General features: G+C 40.8%; 1 protein-coding gene across 1 annotated transcript; it reads right to left on the bottom strand.

Moving 5' to 3' along the window:
* Positions 1 to 1,981: 1,981 nt before the first annotated feature.
* On the bottom strand, positions 1,982 to 5,715 carry LOC148041992 (jasmonoyl--L-amino acid synthetase JAR1-like). The gene is made up of 4 exons (XM_087688927.1): positions 5,474 to 5,715; positions 4,536 to 4,637; positions 3,133 to 3,944; positions 1,982 to 2,616 (listed from the first exon to the last, which is right to left on the bottom strand). Exons 1-4 carry the CDS (start codon positions 5,713 to 5,715, stop codon positions 1,982 to 1,984), a joined length of 1,791 nt encoding a protein of 596 aa, XP_087545053.1.
* Positions 5,716 to 15,231: the final 9,516 nt, after the last annotated feature.

The raw sequence follows: 15,231 nt of genomic DNA, 5'->3' as shown, positions 1-15,231 counted from the left end.
GCACGATAGTGATGTGGCAGAGGAGGAGAATAGTTGCTGCGACAAAGCCAAAGAAAAAGGTGACAAAGCAACAGATGACGACGAAGCTGAAGGAGAAGTCGAGAGAGACGACCACATAAGAGAAGAACAAGAAGAGTGACAACAGAGTAGGCCGACAAAAGAAGTTGTTATGAAGACAAAGCTTTGCATCATCAACAAAGATGGCAGGCAAAAGGACGAGAAGATGGCAGACTAGGGAGGGCGAGCTATGAAGGTGAAGCTAGGAGAGGGTCTGCCACCTTGCAACTTAACGCATGTGCAGCTCTCTTATGAAAATTATTCTATTGAGAACCCATCGGGAGCAGCAATATCCTCAAGACTTGAAGCTAGCACTAAGCTCCACAAGGACTATAGCACCGTTGTTGCAATAAGATAGCAAAAAGGTGTAATCTGCAAAAAGTCTGGTGTAGTTACCGTGACACTAAATGCAAGAGCACCGAAACTAAACTATCCAAGTCGAAGATCTAGCCCTCCCAAAGTGCCCGGATATGCATTTTTGTTATGACAAATGCGAGTTTTTGTTTTCATTTCTCCTTGATACAATTTCTTCTCTTGGATCGCGAATGCACACTTTCTTTCCTGACCTGTTAAGTTAGTGTTCCTTTGAACCTCAAACGACCTCTCTAGGAAGATTGTTTGAGGATTTGGTGTTGGATTGTTGATTTATACTGAAGGGCAGCTTTTTTTTTTTTTTCTGTGAGTCCAACTAACCTTGTGGCCTTGCCTTCAATTCAATTCTGTCACTATGGTGATGAAGATGTCTCACAAGTTTGAATTTAAGATGCCTCCAAAGTGAAAATACTCCAAGATTTGGTCTTCAATTATCCACTATCAAGGTTAAATGCCATGTGAGTAGTTTTGATCCATTGAGCATAATTACAAAAGCAGCTCGTAAGAAGGAAAGGTGATCTCTCTGGCTTCAGTTTGCTCCCAATCATTATCAACAACAATCAAAACAACTTCTTTATTATGGTCTTCAATATGTACAACAAGTATACTCCATGAAATTATCTTGATTTGAGTACTCATGATCCATTCTTTTCATCTCTCTTAGCGTCCTTGTGATGAGCCACATTCATGAACCCCCACGCAAATCTCGTTCAACAATGTCTATCTCTAGTAGACCATCTCACGGCAAGCTTCTAATTCAACAAACTTATTATTTTTACTTGCATTGATTTGAGTGTATTAACATATCATAAGCTTCTAATGGTCATGCATCAGAATGACCATTCAGGATATGCACATATTAACTAATTTTACATGCATAGATTTGAGCGTAGTAACCATCTTCAGAACCTTGTAATGGTCATGCATAACAATGACCATGAATAAGAATTTCAATTTCTTTAAGAAAGTAACTAGATAATACCACCTAAGAATGAGCTTTTGACTCATTAGATGAAATACTTATGATGCTATGCATCACAACATAGGTTTAACTTTTAAATTTTTTACACATAGAGCAAACAATCCATAAAGAATTGTGTTACTAATTGTGAAGTCATGATAGCACATTCATGATGAAGACTTTTAAGAAATAATGTTTGTAGTGAAAACTACATTGGTTAACTTGGTCATCATTACAATAACCATGTAAACTAAGTGAGATCAAATTTCTAGGCTTCCTTGAAAGAAAACTATTATTGCACTATGGGTTTGAATGTTCGACACATTGCATACTATACAATGATGAATCTAGTTATGTTAATGGAATGTGGCAGAGCTAAAATGTCTACTTCATGTGTTTTTAAGAAGAAATGAAAGGACGTCTTTTGAGACAATACAATGAGGGGTTTTGTATTGTGTTATTGCAGCTCATTTGAGACAATACAATAATCATGTAAACTAAATGAGATAAAATTTGTAGGTTTCCTTGAAACAAAACTAATATTTGAATGTTGGACACATTCCATACTGTACAATAATAAGTCTAGTCATGTTAATGGAATGTGGCCAAGCTAAAATGTCTACTTGATGTGTTTTTTAGAAGAAATGAAAGGACATCTTTTGAGACAATACAACGAGGGGTTTTGTATTGTGTTATTGCAGCTCCTTTGATGGCCATATATCGATCAAGGAGCCTTGAGAAAGTTCCCTGTCGTAGAACACATAATTCTAATGCACCTATGCTCTTCATTCTTCTTGAAGTGACATAGCCAGGTTCAATGAAGGAGCTATCCATTATGGTGGCACATTCATCAAACCAAGTTGATTGGACATTGTGTTCTTGGTTAGGAGTCTTGTTGAATAGTGTATTTTGGATGTTGTTATGATTATTAAGAGGATATAGTGGCTTGCGTTGTGAACCTTGGACCTCCCAAAAGATTATATAATGGCCTGGTGCTTCCTTTTGATCAGCATAACTTGAATAATCTAATATATCCATGGTATGTCCACTTAATGCAACCAATCTAGTAGCTGCCTTTTTCATCACTATCTTCAAATCCTTTTCGGTGACCTTGTCAATGTTGACACTTAAGACCACATTTCTTCTACGCACATAGCTAAATTGGGGTGATTGGTTGAAGAAGCCGGTCACCCTGAGGACATCACCTAGCTTGTATCGATAGAGACCTATAGAAACAAGCACATAAACTAAATTTTAGAGCATGTAACAAAAGTTATATCCAAACACTATGGTCTACGCTAAGATTAATTAAGGTGTGTAGTTGTGTAATGCCAAGAAATCATGGGATGTTGATCATGGGATGGTTCTACAATCTGTTAAGATGTTATTTTTTGTCCCACTTGAAAGAAGGAAAACAAATGGGTAGTGTTTGTAAAACACCAATATCTTTTTTGTCTGTAATGACTACAATGTTCACAAAAAATCAAGGTCTAATGAACTATGAATGGCCAAAATTTCTATAAAACCTTCAAAATTTAAAGAAAAACATTTAAAACTTCAGACTTTGTAATCGTTGACTTACATGAACCTTCAAATTTTGAATTCTTTAGCTATAAAAATGAGAGCCTATATGTAAATATATCATTCAAAAATCCTTCCAAAATTTGAGGTTTTTGTATGTGCTGCCGATAGTGATACCAAAAATGTTCTTTGTGAAGATTGAAAAAGGGTGGCATGTATACCTCCAGTAGTAGTCATGACGATTTCATACTCTTGACCCACTTTGACGTCAGTTAAGCAAACCGGCTCACCGCTCTCGTAACGATGGGGCCTTGACAAAGGTATGAACTCAAAATAAGCCAGGCTGGGGATGACTGTGAAAGATACGTCGGAAGGGCTAGACGTAGGGTCCAGGTTAACGGCGACCCAGCCCTCCGAGGCACCGTAGTCAGCACTGACCAGGGGAATCTCAGAGCCCGCGAAGTGCCGCAGTCGGTCCACGTAAGGTTCCATGGCTCCCGTGTTGATGGACAGCAGATACTTACACCGTGGCCACAGGATGCGCACAGCCCCGAGCCAACACGTGTCAGCGCTCTCGGCTCTGGAGCATATCTCGCTAAGACGCGCCGCGAGCTCCGGGTTGGGCACAAGCAAGCCGGATACCGCCACTCTGAGTGACGGATCGGTGACGATGGAAGGGCTGAGCTGACCGCACCTTATGTCGTCGCAGAGGTCTCGCCATTGCCTCTCTAGCGAGCGGAAGGCCTCCAGGAGCGTGTAGGCGAAGATGGCGCTGATGATCTCGACCTGGTGCCTTTGCAGGAGGCCGCACAGCAGGTGGCAGTACATGGCCTGGCGGCAGTCCGATGCCAGCACAACTTCCTGAGGGCTGCATGGTCGCGCCTTGTTGCACATGAGCTGTCGTTGCTTGAATGCGTCGCCTCTTATAAGATGTGTCGTCCCAGTTCCGGCTCTCAGGCCGCCCTCGGTGGTGAAGAACTTGCCGCAGAAGGTGAACTCCAATATGCGTGCATCGGGAGAGAGCGGATACACCCTGCAGAGACGGGGCCATAAGATCCTTAGTAGGGAAATAAATATACATGAAGAAGAGAGCATGAGACCTCACGCGATTGGAGCATTGCTTGTTAAAGGAATTTTCAACTATCTTTTTATGCTGATTCAAAAAGTTCAGCTGACCCCAGCTAACTAATTGGGATTACTGTTTGAAGCTTTGACGAGCAAGACCAACAAGCATTCGTTCAGCATATTTTACAAACAGCGATTTTCTACTCAATCAGCAATTTAACCTGAGAAATACAAAGTAAATACTTGTTGAGGATATAAGCAGAGCTTAGGGTGAAGAGCTTCAGCTACGAGTAAGACTCACTTGGGGGTCGTGCTCGTCTTAACTATGCATGCCTTCATGTTTACTTACCGCTCTCGCAGTAGGCCGCAGCGATTACTTGAGCTTACTTAATGGGCAGTGCTGATATATCATTACTAGTATTTGTCTAACAAGTCAGCAAATCAAGGTTTGCTGTATTACAGTCGATGTGTCTAATTATATTAGGCCGAGCTTAGGTATTGTGCGTGGTGCTGGAGCTAAGATAATTACGCATGCCTTCATGTTGGCATCTTTACTTACCGCTCTCTGTAGGCCGCAGCAATACTGGCAACCTCAAGCGTGCCCTTCTTCAAGCCTTCGTAATAGGGGATGTACTTCTCACGGCCATCCGTAGTTCCCGAGCTGCAGTGTAATCAAAGCACACGATTCAGCACGCGCGCAATGCTGGCTGAAGATATATATCAGTATGGGTCCCGCTTTTACGGGGACGTGTCGGTTACTCCCGGTTGGTTGCCGGTTATGCAACCTTTTTGTTTTTTAAGAATTTAATTGAAAGAAGGTAGCTTATCTTCATCAAAGCTATTCGCGGGCATGTGGTATAGCGCAGCTCTGTGTGGAGTCCGGGGTCCAGGGTTCAATCCCAGGGGTTGTTCCTCTGGGTAAGACTTTGCCCCTTTTAGGGGTCTTTTAATTTGTGGGCCCCACGGTCACCCATTCACCGGGTAAACCCGTCAAAAACCGTGGGGCCCTTGCTTCTTAACAAGAAAAAGTTGTCGACTTGAGCCATGCAAGAAAAGTTTAAAGAGAACTTTAGCTCGAAGAAGTGCATGTTGTATTCTGTCAGAAAAGTGTACAGAGAACTCTATAAGCATAAACGAGTGCATATATAGGATCATATGCTCAGATGCTGAAGAATACCTGCTGGGGGTTGTTCCTCTGGGTAAGACTTTGCCCCTTTTAGGGGTCTTTTAATTTGTGGGCCCCACGGTCACCCATTCACCGGGTAAACCCGTCAAAAACCGTGGGGCCCTTGCTTCTTAACAAGAAAAAGTTGTCGACTTGAGCCATGCAAGAAAAGTTTAAAGAGAACTTTAGCTCGAAGAAGTGCATGTTGTATTCTGTCAGAAAAGTGTACAGAGAACTCTATAAGCATAAACGAGTGCATATATAGGATCATATGCTCAGATGCTGAAGAATACCTGCTGAATCTGAGGGCTTACTGCAATAAATAATATTACCTTAGAGTCATGGCGTCTATGGGAGCTCCCGTAAGGATCGCCGACCGATCCCCGTTGACGATCCTGTCGATGAAGGGCTTAACGTCTGCATACGTGACCAGTGGCACCAGGCGCTTGAAGGAGGCCACGTCGACCTTCTGCCCCGGGCGGAGGCCGCAGTTGCGCAGATACTCGCAGGATACGTTAGCCTCCAGGATTTTCTGCAGGACCCTCTTCTGAACCACCCCTGCATTTCGGGTCATGGCCTCAAAGCGACAGATGGCGGACTCCTTGCTCCTTAAGTTAAGAGATTGATCGGTGGGTAAGTTAGATACAGCAGAAGCAGGAAGCACACTTTTATTCCTATCATGATCGGCCGGCCGCGGGATCTTGCGATGAAGATGCAGGAGCTCGCGGTCACTATCATATGAATGGCCATCATCTGGTTTCATCTTGTTGGTATCGTTAAGGTGGTAACGGACAGCTGGGTCGGATGTAGCGACGTCGGGCACCAGGGGCGCAGGCATTGTTTATGCTGTGAATCAGCGAGATGACACGGAATAGAAAAGCACGTTCTTGGAATTGTAAGACGATGACACGGAACAGGAAGAAGCTCTTTCTTGCAAAGCTGTCTGTGAGCTGGGAGCTGAGACGATGAAGTGAGATCGGAGTGATATGATGTCTCTGATTATATATAAGATATAGGCTGAGCACATGGCAGCCGTCAGCAGTCCATTACGGGCTGCCACTGATCAATAGTGTCAAAACGACCCTCCAATAGTCAGCTCACCGGCCATTTCGTATGATAAACTAGTGCGGCTGCCTGCATCGCCAAAGGGACCCTGCTGGACAGAGAGAGAGAGAGGGAGAGATGGCTATAGATTAATTACCCATCTCATAGACAAAGAGCCGCACTGAGCTGCACTGTGACGCACCGACCTGTCGGTTTCAACGAACGGCAAAGCCCCTGTTGGGACTCTTCTTAGTCCTTTGCCTACGGAGAATTCAATCTACTTTTCAATATTGCCAGTAGCTTAATAGGAAAAGGCAGTTCTCATTCATGGATACGTGGAAAAAAGATGATCATTGGTCTTCTCCATGGGCATTACTTTCCTAGAAAATTTTAGGGAAAGGAGAACTTGTGGGACCAGGGCTCGATTCTCAAGGGTGGCTGAACTTTTCCTTACAAATATTCTCAAATTGACTACAATTCCTGAAGGGTACTAGATTTGAAACTTTCTCTAAAAGGGTAATACCCTTTTTAAGAGTAGCCTTGTAGTAGGAAAAAAGCCACTATTGTAGCAATATGGGCCCTCCAATTCCTCAATCAAAGAGAATGATTAAGAGAAAATAGTTTCAAGGAGATGTAATCAACACAAGAGAGTATCAAAATAAATAGAAAGGCTCTACACAAGCTAGGAACTATATATTTTTATGCCCATCCTTGAGACCACTTTCACAAAAAGTAAAAAAAAATTAGTGCTTCTAATCAAAACCACATCAAAACTTTCTTTATCAAGCTAAAACTTTCATGAAAAATAGATTGATACGTATTGCATGCATTCCCATTAAGAGAGTTGCATTAGATAAAAATTGTTAATTTTTTTAAAAGAAGAGGCACCAAATAACATTATTGAGTGTTGTTCTAATAAATTTTCATGCACTTTTGAACATCTACTTTGAAAAAAAAATCCACTTGAAACTTATTTTAAATATTTTATTATTTTATCTTAAAATACTAATAGCAAATATAAAAATCTTGAACTCAAAATTCAAAATCAATCTTTTATTAATTTACATGTAATATTCATTTTGTAACTGTAAATTTTGTATAATTCAAGGTATTAAACCCTCTTCTTTATATTTTGAAGGTTCTTTTAGAAATTCTTACAAATTTTTTCACATTTGACTGTGATTTTTTAGGAATATTATTATTTTTAAAAAATCCACAAACCAAGGGAGTTAAACTGACAGGCTATTGTATGAGGACTTTACTTTATAGTAAAAGAGCTTAGTTGAGGTATTTTTGCACTGTAGGAGAGGGTTGTGGAAAGAGTATGGACACCGAAGGGCCTTTTGGCACCTATTTACTCCACCATTCGGTTGAAGTAGGGTTGCCCTCTCTCTCCAACATAATTGGCCTGTACATTGATGGGATTGTTGATTATATTTCACATGAAGGAGATAGAGGAGCTCCAGTAGTGACACCTAGATACCTATCCTATAGTATGTAGATGACATTGTATTGATAGTTGACTCTCTAGAGGGTCTACAAAGACACTTGGATGCATTACACTCCCATACTCTGGAGATTGGGATTTGATTGAATCTTGGTAAAACCAATGTGATTTTATTTAATACTACACCACAGTGGGTCAGGAGATCAGCACCTAAATTCACATGTGGACCTAGCCAGCTAGAGTATGTGAATTCTTATACATACCTTGGAGTCTTACTCACATGGCCTATCTTTTCTATGCGAGAGGCAGAAGACACTAGACTTACTCTTCTGGTGGATACACAACACTAGGTAGTTTGGAGAGGATGTGCTCACAGGTGCAGTTCCAAGAACCCCACACCAAGCTATGGCTCTTTGATACACTCGTCACACCCACACTACTCTATAAACTACATATCTGGGAGACCAGTCTCAACCACCATAGAAGATAAGGGCACACTTATGACGAATGAAGGTCGATGGAGAAACCCGTAGCGTCCATGATATCCAAGATTATTAGATGTAAGGCCTCAGTTCCACATGAGATCATCAGAGCTAAGCTAGCAAATACATCGATTGTGGTAGAGGGCCTCACCCAATCGGTCACATACATACATAGCCTATGGGACTTTTCCCCCAAACATAGATATGCACGGCTGGCTCTTGAGTCCTCTAGGCAACTTGCTAGAGAGGGTGATACTTCATGTTGGTATGCACAAATGTTGGCTTGGTTTGGGCTACATGGCTTTAGCATGGACAAGTTAACCCTCTTCCACTACTCCCTTGATGCACCATCTCTTGATTTGAGCAGGCTAGAGATTCGTAGGATCATCACGATGGATATTATCTAGTTGGATATCATTTGAACATGGTTGATGCCAAGGAGAAGAGCTAGGGACAACGATGGCTTTCTACCACAAGCATTTCTTTCATAGTATAGATGATGGATTTATTGTTCGCCTGAGATATATGGACACCCACCTTTTCCATGGGATTAGGTGTACTATTGGCCAGTGTTGTGCACCTTCTCACATCACCTAGAGATTGAGATTTGGCACATATAGATCCATCCCACTAGAGGATACCATATGCCAAATATGTCAGCTAGAGCTAGAGATACAGGAGCATTATATATGCCGTTGTGGCTGCCTAGCGTATTATGAGATCCGTGGTCATTTCCACTTTCTCTTTCGAGATGGATTTGGACCACTATATCCAAAGTCATGGATTTTACTTATCAACAATGCCTTGGCCTCTTCTCCTTGAGATACAATGGCTTTGTGACATATGGCTCAAGAATACAGTGCTTGAGGACATTGAGCCCCTTTATAGAGGCAACTCATAGAATTCTTTGCAAAGGAGACTCAAGAGACTTTAGTAGAGTTACAGCCTCAGTCCACATGAGAGAATCTCTCATTGCCACAGTCCACACACAAACAAGGAGTACTGACTGATCAAGTCATTCAACTTAGCTCATGCAAATGTCCTATGTCTTGAAATAGACACTGATGACACCTTCATAGGCAAATACAGGGGATTATTGCTCGAGCTACAACTAGGCCCTCCATACCCACATGAGATTGTAAGTGTGGAGCTCATTGTTACTAGATAGAGCTCTATGTTTTACACATAGCCATAATTACTTTTCTTTCTTATTTTTCTTTGTGCTACATATTTTGCCCAAATAGTTGTACCATCGTACGAATGATTGTAACTAACACAATATTAGTGAGTTTGGAAATCTCCCAATTCCCATTTTTTGAATACTAAAAAGGTGGCATCCGGATAACATGTCCCTAAGTATTGGAAAGCACTTGAAAAATGGAATCTATTGAGCTATAGAGCGCTCGATTTGGAGTTATGGTGTTCAAGTTATGACAAACTTATGGGAAATTCCCATATTTCCCAATATGGTGTTAACTCATATTCTCATACATTGTCAAAGAGTTTACTGTTCATAATATAAATTATGGGATTCATATGAGCTTCACTGGAAGTTATATGAGGAATTTGCATACAAAATTGAGACATTGTTATCCAATAACCAACTTAGTTACACAAGTTCTTTTGCATTTAGCATATAATTTTCAGTTATACCATGTATACTTATGAGAAATAAGTCTATGGAAACCTACAACTTGGTCAACTGGAAGTAATTGACAGTCTGCAGGATAAATCACATTGATTTAGGTGCAAAAATATGGTCAGAACCCAAGAAAAATGCCAAAAGTTACCAAAAGTCCAGTAGGTCCACAAGGGACCTGAAGTAATAGACTTAAGTGACCAGCAAGTGACTTAGATAGGTCAAAAAGTGACCAGGGGCTGAGTACGCAGCAGGCCGCATTTTTCGGCGCAAAATGCGGACTGCACAGTCTGAAGCAAACTAGAGAAAGCTGGAGCTATGGTGCATGACTTGAAGCATCCAAATTGAAGATCAACAGGCCCAAACACTGAAGATGTAAACATGGTGAGAGCTCCACTTCTCTGCCCATTTGGTCTAACAAAAATGCATGCTGAAACAGTTTATAAAAGAGGCAAATCTGAGAGAAAAAGATTCAGCCTTCTCTTATGCACGACTTTTCTCATTTTGTCTATCTTATTCTTGGTCCAATGAAGCCCGACTTGTACCCAAGTACTTGAGTGACTTTGGGGCAAGCAAAGGGTGAGGATTTTGAAGGTATATGGGCTGTTATGGGCTGAAATAACTAGTCATAAACAGGGCAGCCCACTGTTATGGTCCATTTTTATGAGCAAACATGAGATTTATGTGGTTGTAATGGAAGGAAATGTCCTCTTTTCATCAGGACTTTGATCATTAATGATTGAAAGTGCTTCTTCTTGAGTTTCTGTACTCATTTTGAGCTTGATTATGGGCTGAAAATTTCTGTTTTAAAACAGGGCTGAAGCTAAAATTATGCTTATTCAATTCATTTCTTGTATCTTTGGCCCAAATCTTGAATGCATTTGAATCTATCAACAAAATACTTGTTCCAAAGTGTTGAAATCCATCTATGTACTTGATATAAATGCCATTAGTTCATGCATTTGATATTCATAATTGAATTGAGAATCTGAAAACATCCTTTATGATATGATGTATGTATCCAGAGGCATTTGATGTAATCTTCTTCCGTTCATGTATTCTAAGTACATAGTGAAAAAGCTTAAACTCTTCTTCCGTACCTAAATCATTTCTAAATCCCGGATCTTATTAAACCCCAATCTATTTCCCCTTCCTAAACCTTGAATCCTAAACTCCTTTTCTGCACTAAAGCCCCGATGGTAGACCTTCAACCCTTAACGCGACGACAGTGGTGAACCTGATGTGAAGGTCCGCTGCGGAAGAAGAAGTCCAATGGGAGAATCATCGAGTTCGAGAGGAGATGCCTTGCAACAGTTGGTTAGTCTAATGGAAGAAAGCCAACATCAATAGTTGCAATTTCAGCAGCAGTTGCAATTGCAACAACAACGGAGACAAGAAGAAGAGCAGATTGATGTTGTTGCCATTAAAGCCTTAGAAGCAGTTGGGCAAGAGCTCAAGCAATTTAATGGGCAAAATGTATCCTCTTTTATCCGCCTTTATACTGACAAGATGGTCTTCTTTGGAGTCCCTCAACATGCCTGGAGCCGTTATTTTGCCCGCCTGGCTGTGCATGGTCTCCAGGACCGAATTCATGGTATTTTCCAAAAAGATGCAGAATGGACTATGTTCAAGAAGGCTCTTTGAGAAGAATTTTTCCTTGAAGATTTTGGCCTTATGACAAAGAAAGTCTTCACCGAATGGGTCGAAAGGCCCAACATGCCTGGAGCCATTATTTTGCCCGCCTGGCTGTGCATGGTCTCTAGGACCGAATTCATGGTCTTTTCCAAAAAGATGCAGAATGGACTGTGTTCAAGAAGGCTCTTCGAGAAGAATTTTTCCTTGAAGATTCTGGCCTTATGACAAAGAAAGTCTTCACCAAATGGGTCGAAAGGCCCAATAAGAGTCTAACCGCTACTACTCTTCATCGAGAATTTGAAAGCAAATTTGCCCAACTAGATCGTGATGACCAACAAGGTATGGAAAGTCAAAAGATTGAATTATTTTTAAAGGCAGCAGATTCTTCTCTTCAAGAGAAATTAACTGATCGACTTGAAGACCCTGACTCTGAGTCGGGATTGAAGACTGCTTGGAGTGATGTCACTGAAGCAGTTAATATGATTGCTCGAAGAGAGCGATTGCGCCTAAGATGGGGATCAATCCCTGCAACAACTGAAACTATGAAGGAGCCTATTCCAGTTTCTCGACCTCCTGCCTCTATGGCCGAGCAACCAAGAAATTATGTTGTTCCTTCTCCAAAGAAGGATGTCATGGACGAGCTAATTAAAAGTATGCAGGATCTCCATCTTAATTTAACGGAAATTAATTCTAAAGTAGAAAGGCTTGATATAAAAGTATAAGAAAGGGGTCGGTCAACTGCCCAAAGGCCTGCACGAGAGGGCTTCAAAAGACGCTGCATTTGGTGTGATAGCCTTCAGCATGACAAGAGGGAGTGCGGTGCATTCTGTGAAGCTGAAGCACAAAAATTAGTCTTTTGGAAGGATCGTAAAATTCATACAACCGAAACCGGGCTTCCTCTTAAGCCAAACTTCGGCAATGGTGGCATGAAGAAAAGATTGGAGGATTTGGCATCAAGAACGGCCTATGCAACTGTTGATGCTGCAACTTATGGGCTGCAAATTGAGCCGATGATTTAACCACTGCCAGTCAATGTATTCGAGGAAGAACCGGTTGGTCCGAGCCTGTAGATTCATTTTCAGCTTTTGCTCGGTTAGGTGAAAGTAATAATCAAGAAGCCATGATAGAAGAAAAGAGAAGAAGAGAAGAAGATGTTGCCGGTCCTTCTTCTTCAGGACCGACTAAACGCATAACAGGAAGTAAACTAGACCAACAGAAGGCTGCTGAGAATCTGCCACCACCAGAGTTTGACATAGAAGAAGCCCCTCAAGCAAAGAAGACAGAAGGAAAAAGAAAAAGCAAACATCCTAGTTACAAGTTGCAGTCTAACATAGAGTCCGCAACAAATCTTAAACGGATCCTAGAAGAAAGGATTCTTGGAAGTAGAATTGAATTTACATTAGGTGAAATTCTCGGTATTGCAAAACGAGGATTTCATGATGTAATAATTGATGTAATTAAACGAAAAAGACAATACGTTGGTGAGGAGATTGAAGAACCTGTACAAGCTTTTTTGCAAGTCCTTCATATGTATTTGCAGGATGAAGAGAAGCTAAAAACTCAAGGGATTCGATTGGAGGCAATAAAAGAATTGATTGCCGCCATAGAAGCCAAAGATGAAGACATTTATGAAGCAGAAGCTGAAGAAGCCATAATGGTGGGAACTACTCAATCTAAAGTGCAGCCTATGTATAAGAAAGAGACTCTTCTTCACAACATGCAAGAAGAAAGTGAAACTCACTTTATTCCTAGTAGTCACTATTCCCGTACCCATTGGGCAAGGGCGATTACTGAAAATGTTGTTAAAATCAGTGAAAAAGAAACTCCATGCATTGCCCTTATAGACCATGGTTTGAAAATTAATGTTATGTCAAGAAGTCTCTATGAGAATGGTGGATGGCCTATTGATGTGGACCCAGGATGGTGCATGAAGGCCCATTGATATGTACAAGTTACTATTGGTAATGTAAAAGATGAATTTCATTTCTTTGTTCAAGATTCTTGCAGTTATCCTATCGTTCTTGGACAACCATTTATTTTCGAGTCTCGTTTAGAGACAAAGGCTCTTGATGATGGTTCATCATATGCTCGGATAAGAAGCAAGGATAATGATAAAGCTGTTCAATTCCTAACTGTTTGTGTTAATCACCACCGGAATAAGGATCAATTGAGAAATCATCTTGTTCCTCCTAATGCCCGAGAATTTAAGGGTTTTCGGGTAGCACTGCTATAAGTGGAGGCTATGGCAGTGCATCACGTCACAAAAAATTGTCTCCACATATGAAGGAGGCAAGGCCAAAAGCTGATTTGCGAGTTTTTTCAGCCAATGGTGTGGGCTATTATAAACAGTTGTTAGCCATGAATAGGGCTGAAAGAAAGTATTTGAGTTATATGGAGCAAGAAGTGAAGCAAATTGATGTTTTACCTAAAGATGAAGAAATTTTAGGACTATTTTATGGGCTGAATTATAATGATACAATGGTTGAAATTTATACAGCCGTTCATGCAGAAAATCAAATTGAAAATCACTCCATACAGGTATGTACATTGGATATGTATGACATAATTCAAAAATTTGCAGATTATGAAGCTTTTGGACAGCCAAACAAGGATGAAGTAAGAGTAGAAACAAAGTATAAAATAGTTGATAAGAAGGTCAAGCCGGTAGCTACTCCTCTACCACCTGAAAGCGAAGGATTGGCAGAAAGGGTATCCAAACAACCAAGCCTTCGTGATCCTAAAGATATTGGTCATCAATTTACAGCAGAAAGTCTATAAAAGATAAAAATTGGTGAAGAGTCTTTCCTCTTGCTGGCTGAAAAGCAAATCTTCATGCAGATATTAAAGAACCATGGTAAAGCCTTTTCATTTCAGCCACATGAAATTGGCTATGTGGATCCAAGCATTGTGGCACCAATGGTAATTTTTACGGTTCCACATATGCCTTGGAATCTTAAACTAATTCCAGTTCCAAGGACTCATTTGCTTAAGTTATTGGAACTTTTAAATAAAAAGATAAAAATGCGAATATTGGAGCCATCTTCAGCTCCATATTCCAACTGATGGTTTACCATACCTAAGAAGAATGGATCTTTATGATTCATTCAAGATTTACAACCCGTCAATAAAGTCACTATTAGAAATGTTGGATCAGGACCAATTGTGGATGAATTTGCTGAAGCTTTTGCAGGTAGGGCAATCTATTCTATGGGAGACTTATATTCCAGCTACGACCAATTTCAGCTTGCTTTGGAAAGCTGTGACATTACCACAATGAAGACGCCTCCTGGCCTAGTCCGCATATGTACTCTACCTCAAGGGGCTACGAATTCAGTAGCTCACATGATGAATGCTATGTATAAAGTATTGAGGAATTATATTTCTCAATTGAATCTTCCTTTTCTTGATGATGTTTCAATCAAAGGATGTGAAGTTCAGGAGAAAAACGAAGAACTCAATGAACTTGGATGTCGAAAGTTTGTCTCTGATCATATTAATGATTGTGCTCAAATCTTGTCTAAATTAGAAGAAGTCCATCTTACTCTTTCAGGAGCTAAATCTGTTTTTGGAGTCGAAGAAGTCCTTGTGGTCGGACATATGTGTGGTCCATATGGTGGAAACCCTTCTCCATCCAAAATAGATGCTATCGGCAAAATGCAGGAAGAATGTACAAATGTTTTAGAGGTAAGAAGATTTCTTGGTGCATGTGTCTTCTACCTTATTTGGATTCCACATTTTGCCCATGCTGCTGAAAGTCTTTATCAGCTTTTAAGAAAGGGCCAAAGGTTTCTATGGGAAAAAGAACACACTCAGGCTATTCGAAAACTCAAGAAAATGCTGATT

Source organism: Lygodium microphyllum, chromosome 1 (genome assembly GCF_053477565.2).
Source record: "Lygodium microphyllum isolate KBCC chromosome 1, Lygodium_microphyllum_v1.1.10, whole genome shotgun sequence".
NCBI classification, from domain to species: domain Eukaryota; kingdom Viridiplantae; phylum Streptophyta; class Polypodiopsida; order Schizaeales; family Lygodiaceae; genus Lygodium; species Lygodium microphyllum.
The sequence above is the reverse complement of the archived record's forward strand: the minus strand, read 5'-3'. Positions and strand labels throughout refer to the sequence as shown.

Excerpts from the sequence above, each read along its gene's own strand:
- LOC148041992 (XM_087688927.1), bottom strand. The coding sequence starts at position 5,715 with ATGACCCGAAATGCAGGGGTGGTTCAGAAGAGGGTCCTGCAGAAAATC. Across the intron at positions 4,638-5,473 it reads ATAGACGCCATGACTCTAAG|CTCGGGAACTACGGATGGCC; the intron begins GTAATATTATTT and ends ATTACACTGCAG. Across the intron at positions 2,617-3,132 it reads CGTCATGACTACTACTGGAG|GTCTCTATCGATACAAGCTA; the intron begins GTATACATGCCA and ends TTGTTTCTATAG.